Consider the following 17,056-nt stretch of genomic DNA (forward strand, 5'->3'; position numbering starts at 1 on the left):
TTTTGCCTATTTTTTGTACCATTTTTTTTTACTGATTTTGCCATTATATGATACTAGAAGATAATTATTCATAATAGAGGGTATTAAAGTTGTATTCGATCAAAACATATGGTACCAAATATGCATATTTCCAATCAAAATAAATATATTAATTCAGGTTAAGAAATGACAAATTTGTCATTCTATAAATATTATTGACTAAATTCAAGCGGATGGTACCATTTTTTACCGATTTCATAATTACAAGGTACCAAATGATAAATATTCATAATAGAGTGTACCAAAGTTGTACTCGGCCAAAACACAAGGTACCAAATGCGCATATGCCCTTGAAAAAATTTAATGTTTTAATTAAACATTTTTTTTTTATGAATTTTGAAAATATATTTAAATCATTTAAAAATAAGAAAATAATTGGAAATCAAATAAATCATTAAATGAGGGGTATTATGGGAATATCAACAATTCAAAATGTACGGAGGGTACCAAACTATATAGTATTTGCAAACAGAGGGTACCAAGTTTGTAATTCGATAAAATACAGGGTACCAAATGAGTATTTAAAAATGATAGTTTTTAGTAATTACACAGTATAATTACACTCAATTCTCATGAGGCTCCGAGAATTGGAGAGTGTAATTGAGACTCCTTAATTACCGAAGATTACATGGTTACAGTGTAATTACATTATTAGACAAATATGTCAAATTGAGTAATTACTCTGAATTACACCAAATTCCAATTGTAGGATGGCTATCCAAACGCACGCTAACAAAATGTTAAATCTAACGAAAAACAACAATTTTTGTTAAACTCATATTTATAATATATAAAGATATATTACTCATTACTTTATACATTTTGGGCACGAGTACAATAATGTACACTTTTATGCACTATTGTAGTGAATTATGTATTTTACACATGTGTATAAGTTATGATCTTAGTTTTTTTTCTTCCATGAATGTGTTCATTGTAGTCACAACGAATCTCCTGCAAATTTTCAGAAAAATCTGAATAATTCAGGGTACCGAAACAAAGTTCCAAACTTGCAGTATCGTCACTCGCGTAAATATTATTTTAAACCTTATTTTTAACAACCTAAATTATACAAATTTTCTTAAAAATTTACACAATGTTCATTGTCACTACAATAAACATCATCATATAAAAAAATTAAAATCACAACTTTTCCATATATGTAAAAATTTCAGACTCACCATGATCATAGATAAAAATGTACACTATTGTAGCTGTCCCCATACATTTTATATAATTATTTAATTTTTATACCAGATGAGATAGAATTTCGATTCCATCAGTAGTCGAATCCCTCTCATCAACTAATTTTTGTGGATATAATATGAACAAATAGATTAACCTTAAGTTATTTTTTATATTATTATTATAGTTATTGCAATTATTTTTCCCACCCTATATCATTGTAGTTCCAACATAGTAAGATTGTTGCGTATGTAATTTATTGTATTTAGAAAATAATATACACTTTTCTTAAACATTTTAATGACTTGAGATTTTTTTTTTAAAATGCGATATTAATTTCAATAAAGATATTATTATCTAAATTTAATTTTTATACATACCTAATCAACTTAGCAAAATAGTTGTGAATATCCTTTTTGAGTCGTCACCACTCAAAAAATAATTATTTTTTATTTAATGTAGCTCCTTACCCCTTTTGTTGAATGAAAATGTCTTTCTATTTAATCAATTTTAAAATATTAACTCTTTGCTTTACAATTTTAAACGCATTAGATGCAAATAATGTACCATACATATTTACTTAGTTTTATGTAGAAAATTTATTAATTATTTTTATTAAATTTTGATGATTGTCATATAAATAAACAATATTATATATAAAAGAATGACATAAACATATTAAAATAAAAATTAAACCAAAAATATTGTTTATGATTTTTAAAAAAAAAAAATAATAACATGATAACTTTTTAGATCACAAACTATCATATTTAAGGTACAAAATATTCATGATATTATTCAAATCGCATCTCAATGATTATATAAGAAGCTTGTTTATTCTTGATAAAAGAGATCTATTATTATAATTTTTTATGTAGTTATACAATCATATTATTTGTATAAGCGACATCTATATATAATATATTTATAATATTTGTTGTTATTTAATATGAATATATATTTATATAAGTTAGATTAAGTAATAAAAAATAACATGTTTTATTTTTAAATATAAATAATAATTTTTTTAATAAAAACAAAGATTATGTATTATATAATATATTTTATAATATTTGAATTTATATTAATATAATGACTAAATATTTATTCTACCAAAATTTTATAAAAATTAGAATTATATATTATATATTATAGTAATAATAATATTTTATACCATTTGAATTTATATTAATATACTTATTAAATATCTCATTTTGTATTATATATTATTATAATAATGATATTTTATAATATTTAAAGTTATATTAATATAATTATTAAATATATAGTATTGTATTAAATATTATTATAATAATGATATTATATAATATTTGAATTTATATTAATATAATTAATAAATATATATATTTTTAATTAATTTTAAAAGTATATTTCGTTAAATATTTGTAATATTGTGTTAAAGTTAACAAAAAAAAATTATTAAAACCAAATTTATAGAAGAGATATCACTATTCTTTTTTCCTTTTTTTAACAAATTTATACCAAAAATCTTATTAGACCAATTGATATTACTAACTTCAAATATTAGGTTTAAAAAAACGACATTTATTTAACTATAATTTATTATAAATACTATTTTTTAGTACAATAATAATTAACACACTTATTTTATACGCTAAAAATTCACGTAATGTACAGCCACAAAGCTAGTTGGTGAGGTCCGCTGATATTTTTACTTCTTTGTATTTTTATATATTAAATTAATAAAAAATTAAAAAAATTTAGTAATAAAACTTCCCCCAAATATTTTTACTCACATTTTGTCCCCTGAACTTTTTTCTGGCTTCGTCTGTTAGAAATATATAACATTGGAGATATTTAAAGGCTTCGTCTAATAATTATAATTAAAATGACACAATATATATAATATTAACAAATAATATTACATAAGTAAAGAAAAAAATATGAGAATATATAAATCAACATAAAAATAAGAGGTGGAAGATAAAGATTTTAAGACTTAAACAATGTTCAAATTTTTTGTCTTAAAAGTTATTTCCTCCCTCGTAAGAACACTTTGAGAATACTCTCTAGAAATGCTTCTAACGATCTATCAAGTCTTCTCTCTCATACTCATCATAGCCTTTTAAATATGAGCATGTCATCATAAGTGTTCTAATATATGTAGTGTGTTCTTTCACGTACACACATTACATTCAAATGAGCAAGATGATTTCTATTTATACAGTACTTATCCACCATTTGATTTTCTAATTCCACCAAACTCCATGTTAATTAGAAATATGCACACAACAACTATAAAAATATTATAGCTAATGAAAATCAAATTCAAGATGTGTAACTACTTTTACATATCAATTGGTGAATATTTATGAGAGTTACAAAACTTGTGTTCATCATTTCTTAAGAATTGTAACTTCACTTTGAATGTTACAAAACTTATTATGATCATCATTTCTCAAATTGTAAGTCCACAATATATGTTACATTTGAGAAAATAACATTTGTCGAACTCTATTATTGTCACATAAATTATTTTATCAAAATATTATATTATTTATAAATTAATATAACATGGTCGCTGATGATGTGTCATGCGTTTAAACCAATCTTTTTCATCAAGAATTAGTCGAAAAAAATCACATACAAAGATTTAATGTATGCTCTTTAATAAGATTATGGACTTAATCGCTACATTCTATAATTCAGGGACTAATTTATTAAGAATGTATGATTCAAAAGGGGTAGTAAATTACTTGCTTACAACTTCAAATATAAATATTAATATATTTTTTTGTATATTTTGTTAATACTACAACAAAAGGCAGTATTACTGGCGGAGGCTTCCGCCAGTAATAATATGCCATTCTGCTAGTAATGTATATTATCGGTGGGGGTCCGCCGGTAATATTCGGTCAATAATTAGTGGTATTACTGGCGGACTGACATCCCGCCGGTATTCTATTAATACTGACGGATTAATAGGGGTGGAACTCCGCCGGTGTAAGAGAATAGTCAACCTCGTTTGACTCATTTAATACTAGCAGGTCCCGCCTCTATTAATTCGCGGTAATAAATTAATAATATTAAAATATAATAATTCGTTTGATTTTATTTAATAATAAATATACATATAATATTTATTTAAAGATAATAAAATTTAACATAAATTATAATTAATTATTAGTAACACAATTAATATTCATAAAATAAAATTAACATTATTAATCATTAAATTAACATAATAAAAATATCAATTGTCTTAATTTATTTACATATAAACTAATCATAAAATAAACATAATAAAATATCAATTGTCTTAATTTAATTACAAAATGTAAACTAATTATTATTGTTTGGATCGGGCCAACCAGGCGAGAAATATTCATTAACATTCAGGTCAATATCTTGATCACCAATGTTAGGGCGCGACAATGGTGGTGAAGCAAACTGTGGTGTTGGTGGTGAAGGGTAATAAGCTTGTGGAGACTGCTGCTGCGAAGATGATCCAAATTGTTGAGTATGTGGTCACGCCGAGGGAGACTGATGCAATAAACTCTCAAACTGACCATACCTCTACTGCTGCGACGAACTCACAAATTGACCATATCTCTGCTGCGGTTGCTGCTGCTGCTGCTGCAATGAATCCCCAAAGTCACGATGCCTAGGATGTGACGTCTGAGATCCTGCAGGGACGTTGGGGTAATAAATAGGAGGGGGCTGGGAGGAGCGTTACATACATGTACTGAAATTGTTGTGATGTACCTCCATACATGTTAGGAGAATTCTGTTGAGGTGGATGAAAATGTTGTTGTTGTTGTGGCATAGACCAAGGAGGTGGACTTTGAGAAGATATACCACCTTCAAATTATGATGGTAAATACCGTTGCAGAAGACTGTAATTGGATAAATTTTATTAATCTTTTTCATTCATTATTTTATTATTAATATTTTAAACTTATCATTTCTGTGTTAATATCCCTGTCATTGATGGTTGTAGTCAACAACCATCAATCACAAGCATACTGGGACAGAAAAAATAAATTAATAACTTCTAATTAAATACTAATTAATTTTTTTTAATAATTTTTAATTCATTATAATAATACTAATTAACTAAATTAAATAATATTCATTACAATTCTTATTATGTTGACATAACATATAACAAAAAAATAAATTAAAACTACTTGATAAAATTTCACAAAAAATTTGACAGCATAACAATTTAATATGATCATTTCAAAAAAATTTAAATCTTGCACTCAGAAAATTCCAGAACATTCAGTATAAGATATATAGTTTTGTTTTAAATTTTGACAACATAACAACTTAAATTTGTAATATCCCAAAATTTAAAATCTCCAAACAACAAACCTAGAATAACTAGAACAATAAAATATTTATTAAAATAATATTACAACACAAATCAACATAGACTATAATATGATTAATACAAAAAATAAAATAAAAACATACATTAATAATTTGATTTTTTTTCTTTCAATTTCATTTTCCTAAACTGAAAATATCAAAACTCTCATAATAAATAGTACACTTGCACTTTATATATATATATACATATATATAATATACATACACTGATGGTGGTCTGAAAATCCGGCGTGGGGTTCGAAAGACATGGCGTGGAGGGTTATGAAAATAAATACAAACAATTAAAATAAAAAAAAATTACATATAAACAATTAAAATTAAAAAAATTAATACATACAAAATTAATACACTACGGCGTGGGGGCAGTGGTGGTGCTCGGATAGAGGGGCGGACTGAGAGAGGGGTGGTGGTGCTCGGGCAGAGGGGTTGTGGTGGTGCTCGGACAGAGAAGGAGAGGAGACACTTTGAGAAAATTAGTGTCTGAGAGAGGGAGAGGAGAAATGAGAGGGGCGGATGAAACAATGTGCAAATTTTTTCATTATTATGTAACATTATTACCGGCGAGGACCTGCCGCTATTAATATTACCCCGTCGATAATAAACTATTAGCGGCTGGACCCGCCGCTATTAATATAACCCGTCGGTAATAGTCTTATTAGCGGAGGATAGTCTGCCGGTAATTAGGGAAAATACCCGCCGTTAATAAATTTGAAATAGCGCACCTTTTCATTTCCCGGACATTGTATTAGCGACGGACTACCTGTCACTAATAATTGGTAAGTCCGCTGCTAATAAAAAAAATTAATTTTTTTTAATTAATTTCCACATTATTAGCAGGCGGACCCAGTAGTTTGCTGCTAATAACCGATACATTACCAGCGGACCAAGTCCGCCTCTAATTTTTCCGCCTCTAAAAACGTTTTTTCTTGTAGTGTAAGTGTGTGATTACTTCTAAGAAAAAAAACTTAAATATAAATGTAAACAACTTGTTTACCATTTTAAACTACACGTTTGGTATGAAGAGATCAAAATTATTTGATTAATATTTAGTTAGATGTTAATTGAATTATAATATTTGGTTAAACACATGAATCTTATACATTGTTTTAAAAAATTAATTATATGTAGAACTCACTGATTTAAGATTACCGTCTCATAAAGTAATTTTATTTCCACGATAATAATTTTCCAAGATTTAAAAAGGGAAAAACCTTATACCAAATATTAAAATATTAAAAATTATCATTCTCATGCAAAGATTACACCGTAGCAAACATTTTTAAACATAAAAACTGCAAAAACATAGTTTTAATGTCAACTTTGAACCAATGTGAAAGAGACTAAGTAAAAATAAATAATAATAAAAAAATTGCTTCACTACCAATAACATTCAATACAATTGGAAACCCCAAATGAGGAGATGGACAAGCATAACATATCAAACACATGTATCGTTCTCCTAACTACAAGTGCTCAAATTGCAAATAGCATTGTTATAGGGCATCCTAGGGTGCCCAATACCCTAGAACGTGACATACCACTATTGGTGTGTGTTAAGTTGATTTTAGTTAAGTTTTAGAAAGTAATTTAAGAAGTCATTCGAGTGTTTTTCACTTTAGTTTGTGCAGATTTATGCTTGTTTTTTTTATTTCAGATTTTACTAGTCAAGTACATATTGTGGAGTGAAATGAGATGAAACATGTTACATACGATGAATATGATGGATTTAGTGTTGAATGTGAAGTTCCAATGTATTATGGGTGGAAAATACTAAGTTGAAGATGCTTAACACGCTTCGTTTATGCTCAGTAACGAAAGTCTGAAATTTCAAACCAAATTTCGACCATGATTTATTCACTTTCTGAAAAAATGTATAGAAATAGAAGTTGTCGATATTTCTCTTAGCTTTCAATAGTTTTTTGAATTGTCATATTTTGAGTTATATTGAGTAGGGGTGATCATCGGTCGGTTTGGGCGGTTTTTTCACAACAAAAAATCTAGAATTCGGTTTTCGGTCTGGATTGGTGCAATCCAAAAACCGACCGAACCAAACCAGTTTAAAAAAAAACCGACCGTTTTGGACCGCGGTTTGGTCGGTTAAACCGACCAAACCGAATTGATTATTGTTTTTTTTTTTGAAAGTTTTAGTTAAAAAATTAAAAATTTTGGATTGTTGGAATCCATTTTTGTGCGTTTTTAAAACATAAATATATAGAACATAATTACATTTACAAATTTTAAAGTTTGAAACATAATTAAAAGTACAAATTTTAATAATTAATAATTATATAATATTATATTATTATTTTATTATGTTCGGTCGGTTTCGATTTTATTGGTCGGTTCACCCAAATTTTCAAAACCGACCGAACAGTGGCGGTTGGCACCGTCGGCGGTTTTTTCGGTTTTCGGTTTAAACGGTTTTGGTTTTTTCGGTGTTCGGTAGGTCGGTGTACACGGTTTTTTCGGTTTTTCAGATTTTATCCTCAGCCCTAATATTGAGAGAGTTATGATCATAATAATATCGCTAGTCACTGTAGAATTTTCACGAGGTGAAGATTTCATCCACTGCGGTCGCGCCCAAATAGTAGTGTAACCGCGCCCGATACCGGTCGACAGAGGAAAAAATTCATGTATTTTAGGTGCATTTTTGGTATTTCATCACTCAAAGGTTGATGCACTATAAATACATCCTATTAAAAGCTAGAGAAGATCAAAGAGAAGCAGATCTAAACTTTTTTTCTTTTCCTTGTATATTTCTCTTATAGAATTCAATATATCATTAATAGTTTCTCTTATGAATATGAACTAAATCTTTTGTCTACGGTTTTCAATGTAGTCACTTGAATCTCTATTATTTTCTATGAGGATTTTATAATTTTTTCTTCAACTCTATTTAGAATTATTTAATGTGTTTAATGCTTGTGAGTGTTCACCATTTACATAATTGATGATTTTGATTCAAGATCTGAGAAGTGAGAATTAAATATGCTATAATTAAATAATCATAATCTATCTATTGGATGAGAATACATGTATGGATTGTGTAGCATTTAGTGCTTTTAATCTTAATGCATTTTTATATGTTAGAATGATCACAGAGATGTAGAAAATTTACATATAAATTGAGATCTTATATCTTAATAAAGAATATGAATCATTTTAATAAACCAATTAAATGTCCTAGTTTTTATTCATTGAATTAAATCATTATTTATTTTTTTGTTTGTTTTATTTTGTTTCTTTATTGTTTTTCTAAAGTTAAGAAGTGATATATTAAATAGAATGAGAATTGAATTTGTTGGTAATTGATAATCAGTTTGAGTGGGTCTCACACTCTACTTATTTACTTTATTATTTGTTACAATTGTGTATACTTGTGTAGTACATAATTTCCACAATAGCGTAATTTAGTATCAGATCCTACATATTTTTAATTTTAATTTAATTAAAATATGTACTACCTGATATTGGCTTGCACGTGTTGGGTACCCTGAAGTGTTGTTTAACATTTCTCATTTGCAAAACATGCAAAATAATCACACAAAAGGACTCATCAACTTATATTAAGAAATGGCAAGAATGCAGGACCAACAATGCGTTCAAGAAAACCAATCACTGTTATAATATAAATATATGTACAACAATTTTTTCACCAATCTAAAGCCGAAAACTTTAAATCCTAGAAGCATCACATTTGAAAGAACTCAAAGGATTGAATATCTAATTCAAACAATCGCAAAACACATTAAAAAATAAAACTTAAACCCCAATGAAAATCACAAAGTCTAAGCAAAGTTACTAATAGAATTTGCCGATACAACTTATTAATGAAGGCAGTGCTAAAGAATGCCATTTTGTTCAGAGATTTAGAGCTAATCAATTCGAGGCCGAGTCAAACAGTAAGGACAGATGTAGATTAAGGCTAGGTTTGGCATTGAAAAAAATTAATTTGAGGATTAAAAAGATAGAGATAAAAAATAGCTTTTTTGACCCCCGAACTTTGATAATATCAAATCGTAAAATATACGTACTGTTAAAATTTCCCCATGAACTATTACATTTACAAAAATATAGTCCTTCTATTAGCTTTTGTTCTATGTTTCCGTTTAAACAATGACGTGATATAAAAAATTAACATTTTTGCCCTCTGAATTTCGACCACCACCAAATCGTGCCCCTTTTAAAAAAATTAATTTTTTTTTTAATTCTTTATTGACTGGTTTTTTCATCAACTACAAATAAACATATAAAACTTAAATAAGAGAATAATCAAAATACGAGATTTTACATGGTTCATGCTATTAATTAGCCTTAGTCCATGAGTCAATTCTATTGGGAAGAAGAACTTGCAAATCTCAAGTTCTCTAGAGATTTAGGCAGCATTTTTGCATGCACTAAAGTTGGGATCTGTATACAAGTGATACACTAGCATTATTTATAGGCAGCTATGTTGGGATTGGATAATGTTTTATGAAATAAATTATTAAAAATGAATTTTTACATATATTGATTCTTTATTATTATTATTAGAATAATATTATATGAATCTCAGAAAATTTTCAAGTTCGTTATTGTGACTACAATCCTGTATTGGTACGTGTTTACCGAGATTTTCGGAAACTATATTAATGAATATTAAATAAGATTAATGATATGGAATGTGGAAGATAAAAACAGAGTTTTTACGTGGTTGGGGCGTTAATGAGCCTTAGTCCACGAGTCAGTTGTATTAGAGCTTGGAAAGTCTCTTACAATGGAGTTTTTCTCTATATTTTGACAGAGTAACTGTATACAAGTCGAAGAGAGGTCCATTCTCCAGTGCTCTATCGCCTGTATTTATAGGCTCATAGGAGCACTGGGCTTGGGCCGGGCATGACCCGGGCCCATCAAAGATATGGGTACCCTTGGCTTCTCTGGCGGAAGCCCAATACAAAGGATAAAAATACAAAAGACTAAGAACTATTGAGGCCCAATGGGGTGGCCCGAGAACTATATTTCGCTCGACAAAATGGGGCTTTTGGTCTGGGCACTCCGACTTACGAGGCAGATTCAGGGGACAAAGCCAGTCAGTGCACCGGCAGCGCAGGTCTGAACCAGCAGCGTGCAATCCCGAGGTGGCCTTTTCCGCAGGTGAAAAGTGGGGACAACCCCCACGCGTCGTGGGGCGGCTTCAGGGTCATGGATGCTTTTTCTTTCCAACCGGGAGGACTTGACCTGGGTTCGTTTACCTCTGTCCCTCTTCGTTTACCACAGGCCCAGACCGTTTACCAGGCTCCTGGACCGTTTTGCGTACACCTTGATCGTAACCCCAACTGGCCATACGTCTCCCGGACTATCGTCCTGGATCATCCATCCTGGCCACTGTCCGGGTCTGGACCCCACTTGGGCCATCGTTCCCGGTCATTCCCCTGCTAAGTGGGCCTGGGCTAGGCCCAAAACCAATTGCCCAGAGTGTGGGCCTGGACCACTGTCCCGGGCCCAAGGCAGGAAATGAGGATAACAGTACGAGAGGATTAAGATTGTAGGGAACAAATTTAAATAGTTCACAGTAAAACAAAGTTATATGGAATCTTTAGATTAAATATTGTAAGTACGGTTCACTAGTATTATGAATACATGTAATCTAGATCTAGATTACTAATATATAGTAGGATATCTTAGTGGAGGTACTTTGTATAAAGTGATTATACATGAACGAAGCCTGATATGTTGTTAATACTTAATAATATCGTTTATTTTATAAGTATTAATTAAATATATCAATTAGATGATCATATACAAATTGATCTTAATCCTGAAGTTATTATGAAATCCTGTTTATGTTATATGAGTTCTTTGATTCACTCATTATGGTTTGTCAAAATGATTAGGCTGAAAACTTTTGTTTTGGGAACTTATTAATGTAAATGACTGAGGACATAATATACAGATATGAAATCTATACATTTCTAAGAGGAATTGAATAATGGTTATCGTAAGTGTTAGCTTTTGGAACTGAAAGGTGATTGACTCAAATTCATAAATCAATTTATGAATTAACATTCACTAGTAAAGTTAATGGTTCTTAAGGAAACAAGATATAATTAAAGAGGTTAAACATTAATTAATTCATAATTTAATTAGGAACCATTAATAGAGGATTGAATTTTATGTAATGATTAAATCGATAGACGCATTTTATACTTAAAAGTACTCAATAAATAAATGTGTATAATTACAAGAGTGTAGTCTCATATTTTTAGTGGAATAATATTGAGATTAATAAATTAAGGTTATTATATTAATTTTTTTTAATTAATAATCTAAATTTATTAGAGCTTGAAATTATAAGTCCATAGGTCCCCGATATGGCTCTATCAACACTAATCAATGTAAGAGTTGAAATTGAAAAAAATTGGGGAAATGACATATTTGGAAGAAATTTGTTCTTCGAGGTCAAATATGTAATTGAGATAAATTAATTAATTAATATAATTTTTTAAAATGATTTTGTAAATAAAATGGCATTTTTAAAAATGACTATTTAAATAATTAAGATAATTAGTTTTATTTATTTAAATAATTCGAAAATATATTTATGATAATTCAAATTGGATTTGAATTTGAAATGATATTTACTCTTTAATTAATATGATAAGATAATTTATCAGATTTAAATATTTTTGAATAAATAATAATTAAAAGAAAGTGGTTGGAATACATCCCTGAAATTAGGGATGTGTTACACGTCAACTACATAACAGAGATCCAAGAATGGTTCTTGATATTTCTTTTATTTATTTAATAATTGGTTTATAATTTGAATTTTGAATTTAATTAATTCTTTTATAAATCTATCAGATAGAAATTGTTTCAAGATATGCTTAAGTGAGAAGAATATTCTAGAGAGAAAATTCTAAGCATTTCACAAAGAGAGAGAAAATATATCATAATATTTTCCTATCCCTAAAAATTGTCTCATGCCTAATATTTCAAGATCTCATGAGTTGAGTACATCTCGTGAATCAAAAAATTTCCCAACATTACTCTACGTGTGCACACACGTCTTGAGATGTATAGATAAATCTTGGAAGAGCTTGGTCTGAGTATTCACAAGGTTGCTTTGGATTGGATGTTTGTTGGAGTTACTAAAAGATAGCGATGATTCTTGATTGTTCTACAATTGGTAAATCCTCATCTTTTTCGTTCTCTTTGATTAATGTTTTGTATATTAAGGGTCTGATTGGTTCGTGATTAGAAAACTGTATTTTTGAAAAGTGAGATTCTGAAATGAAAATCTGAATTTAGTGACTAAAAACATGTTTCTGAAAATGTGATTGGTTCAATGTCAGGAAACTGTTTTTAAGTTTTAAAAAACTGAATCTGTGATTGGTATTAAATTTGAAAATATAACAGAAACTGAAAACGTGATTGGTTCAGCTGAATCTGAATATTATTTTTATTTTTATATTTTATTTACATAAGTTGTATAATATTAAATTTTGATTTATCTACAAATTTAATTATATTGATAAATTAAAATTTAATAATAGTGCATTGATTAAATTTATAACAATATTGCATTGTCGTTAATTTTAATTTTTTTTCTAAATTAAAGTTACATATTTTTAATTAACTAAACATTATTGTTATAATTAAGCCACATTTGTCCAGCAATGTCATCTCTAACATTTTCCATCTGAGCCATATAAGCTTGACTGAAATTAATCTGTGGTGCCTCAGAAATTCCTGCTTCATCTCCTTCTTGTTGGTTTTCTATTGTTGTATTAGATTGGCTTTCAGTTCCTTCAATATCTTCAACAGGTGTAGCATCAACTGAATATTGTTCAAACATTCTATCATTAATAGAATGCATTTTGATCCAGTTGTGGATAGTGCAACATGCTATTGGTATTCGACGTTGCTTTCCAAGCAAGTATGGAGGCATTGACTTCAAAATGGGAAACCTGGCTTTAAGAAGTCCAAAACAACGTTCAATCACATTGCGCAATGATGAGTGCCTATAATTGAATAACTCCATCGCACCTCTAGGATGGTTCCCTCTTCCTCTAAAGCGACGCAAGTGATAACGTTCACCACGATATGGTGCTAGAAACCCAGGCATATTTGGATAGCCAGAATCAACAACATAGTATTTACCTATATTAAAATCACTTATTATGAACAAGGGAATGTGAAAGAAAATTATAATGCATCAAGACAAGTGTAATTTAAGACCTGGTGGTGGCATGGGAAAGTTATCGTCTTTTCTAATTGCATCAAGAAGCACTCGAGAGTCATTGGCTGTTCCTTCCCTTCCAGCGTAGACATAAGTAAACATCATATTAAAGGAGCATGCAGCCATTACATTTTGTGTTACATCTACTTTTCTTCCTCAATATGCAAGTTGTTTTAGAGCTGGTGCAACTGCACTTACATGAGTACCATCAATTGCTCCAACACAATCCTACATAATAAATCAGATATATCATTACCAACTTCAATTAAATTCATATGAATTATAACAAATTTTTTATTAAAATTAATAAATAAAATTTACCTTAAACCATGGGAAATACTTCGAATTATTTTGAATTTCTGCTTGCACAGTATTAAAGTGAAGAGGCCTTATTACTTCATTTCCTAAATAACACAATGCATCTAGCACTCTGCCAAACTGACGACAAACAGTTTCTACCGAATGTTGATATCTTTCGGCCACAGTCCTAACTCGTTGGTTGTGTGTTACTATCCATAGAAACATGACAACAGCTTCTTCAACACTAATTACCTTGTCATGTTCTATGACTTCCATTTCAACTAATCGACGACATAAAGATCTAAAAGTATTAACGTCCATTCTAATTGTGTAAAACAATCTATCAGGATGTCCATTTAGCAGCTCAAGTAAATATTGACGTCCAGACATATTTGAAGTGCGTAGTGGTCGTCTAATCTGTTGAGATTTTTGCATCTCATGTATTCGATTAGCCATGAGAACTTGACCAATTAATTCCTCGCTTGATGAAGACGAAGTATCACCAAATAATATTTCAAACTCCTCATCCGAATCATCCATCTTAGGTACCTAATTATGACAATAATAAAAGTTCAATCACGACAATAAACACCAAGTCAAGTTCATTACACATTATCTAAGATAAAGTCATAACAGACAAAGTTCATGGTTTGGTAGTTCATAACAGACAAAGTCATAATAAATAAACAATATTAAATCACTCCAACAATGAATCAAGATAAGCACGTCGACGCTCCTCATTCATTCTCATGAATATTCCGTGCCATTCTGGGGTTGCTACAAACTCATGCAACGCTTTGAGGTATATTTTGTTATCCAGATCTGGAATACCATCAAGAATGCTTTGACAATCTTCCACATTGTAAGAATTAGTGACATTGCTGGTTTCCTCACTAATTCTTTTTTCTCTCGATTCATAATACTTACGCATAGTCTCACTCTGTGTTAATGATGCCTCAGTCTTAGCAGAAATACTTTTTGCAAGTTCTCCCATCACTTGGTCGAAGGCAGAATTAGCCCCTTTGTTCTTTTTCTCTTTTGGTTTTGGTGCATCTGGTGGAGCAGAAGTAGCTCGACGACATACACCAGTAACTTCTTCTTCCTCTCCATAATTATCACCATCAAATTCAAGATCAATATCAACATGTGCTCCAGTGCCAACAAAATGACGCTCTTGTTGGCGTTCCTCAACTGAAGAAGGCGGAAGTTGAGTGGATGCATAACTCATACCACCAGTGGCTGTTGTATTATTGAATATTTCTCCAAGCATCTCATAATGTTGCAATCCTTTTTTTCGAAATCTCTTAGCATTTGGATATTTCTACAAAAATCCAAAAACACACAACATTACTACATAACATGAATTTAGAATAATCAAGTAATCAACAACACAATTATAGTATAAGTCTATTACCTTTAGATAAGTGTCCCATACTTCATCACTTGCTGTAACAGTTTTTGTTTGAGTATCCCATCCCATACCAGTTTGTTCCAAAAGATGAGAAAATTCTCGATGTGCCTTTCTCAACCGATTGAAATTGGATTTCAATTGAGGCGTTTTATATCTCTTTCCAAAAGAATTAAATATGTCATTTTCTATTTTTAGCCATCCTTTTTTGTCCAAGGTTGTTGTTTGTAATCCTTTTTTAGCCTCTTCATACAAAAGACCAATATAATGTGATTCAATAGCCTCAGGCCAAGAAGCATGATCGTCAATGTCTACATTCTTCGCATCCATCTAATCATAATTTTAACTATCACAATCTATGTCTTCATAAATAATGCTTCTTTTAAATTTAGTAGCTCACGTTTTCAAAATCAAACATTCAAATCAAAGAATTCCAAGATGTAAAGAAAGTAGAGAGAGTGAGAAAAAGAGCTCACCTCAGATGTTGCAGATTGAGAGCAAATGGACTGTAATGGTGTGATGGTGGTGTGGTCGGCTGCTACTTCAAACAAAAGATGATGAGTATTTAATCAGGGACTCAGGACTCGGAACAACTTTTCATTACTTTCTCTTCATTTTAGATTTTTTCTTCTTCTCATAATTGTTGGATATGGTTTACTTAAAAAAAAAGATCTTATGAGAATTACCCAATATTATGAATGTAATTCAGTATGTTAATTACAAGTTTTATTTGCTGCATCTAGCAAATTTGGTCAAGACCCATAAATTTGTTCACTGCAACAAAAAAAAAACACAATAAATGCATTCCTAAATACCCAGACAAGATTATCTAATCACACCAAGTTACTCACAAATTATAATCTCACAAAAGCTAGAGCAGCCATTAGAGAAGAGAACTCACACCCTTAATTTTAAGAAATCAAAACTGAACACTGAAGATAATGACATTCCAATTTTACAAGAAAGCAACCATTGAAGGACTCAAAATTAATTTCTGAAAAACTTCTTACTCTAGAATTGCAACTGAATAAAAATCCTATTCCTAAGATGCTTATTTGGTGAAAGCCCACAATAAAAACCAAGATTGCCAAATCAGAATTAAAGGCAAGAGAGAGCTTTTAGACTTGCATTTAAAAATTTCACCTGATTGTCAAATTTGACCAAATAAGAGCACAAACCATAATTCAAGTCCATTAACCAAATATGCAACCAAGAGAATTGAATAAAGATATGGAAATATAAAAATAGAATCAAACAATATTATATATATTGCTTCTGATTCTCTTTTGCGTGTATAATGACTCCTTTATTATTTTTTAGTTTCTTGAAACGTCTCAACATTTGCAATAAGCAGTTGTAAATTCTCTCATTTTCTGTCATCAAGATCTCTGTTCACACAGTTGTAAAGTTAAGTCTCTACTGCCATTGTAATCTCCAAAGGTAGTTGTTCAATTTTCTGCAATTTATCTATGAAGTTTTCTTGTTTTGTGACTGTTCTTGTTCGGTAATAGTTTGATCACCACAAA

General features: G+C 29.8%; 2 protein-coding genes across 2 annotated transcripts; both read right to left on the reverse strand.

Annotated features, from left to right (window-relative positions):
- Positions 1-13,219: 13,219 nt before the first annotated feature.
- On the reverse strand, positions 13,220-13,948 carry LOC133824085 (uncharacterized). Its single transcript, XM_062256952.1, has 2 exons — positions 13,822-13,948; positions 13,220-13,743 (listed from the first exon to the last, which is right to left on the reverse strand). The coding sequence occupies exons 1-2, from the start codon at positions 13,946-13,948 to the stop codon at positions 13,220-13,222; spliced, it is 651 nt and encodes a 216-aa protein (XP_062112936.1).
- A 759-nt stretch (positions 13,949-14,707) lies between these two features.
- LOC133821100 (uncharacterized protein At2g29880-like) lies at positions 14,708-16,465 on the reverse strand. Its single transcript, XM_062253595.1, has 3 exons — positions 16,007-16,465; positions 15,537-15,860; positions 14,708-15,443 (listed from the first exon to the last, which is right to left on the reverse strand). The coding sequence occupies exons 2-3, from the start codon at positions 15,858-15,860 to the stop codon at positions 14,820-14,822; spliced, it is 948 nt and encodes a 315-aa protein (XP_062109579.1). The 5' UTR covers positions 16,007-16,465; the 3' UTR covers positions 14,708-14,819.
- Positions 16,466-17,056: the final 591 nt, after the last annotated feature.

The sequence above is a fragment of the Humulus lupulus genome, chromosome 3, assembly GCF_963169125.1.
Source record: "Humulus lupulus chromosome 3, drHumLupu1.1, whole genome shotgun sequence".
Lineage (NCBI taxonomy): Eukaryota > Viridiplantae > Streptophyta > Magnoliopsida > Rosales > Cannabaceae > Humulus > Humulus lupulus.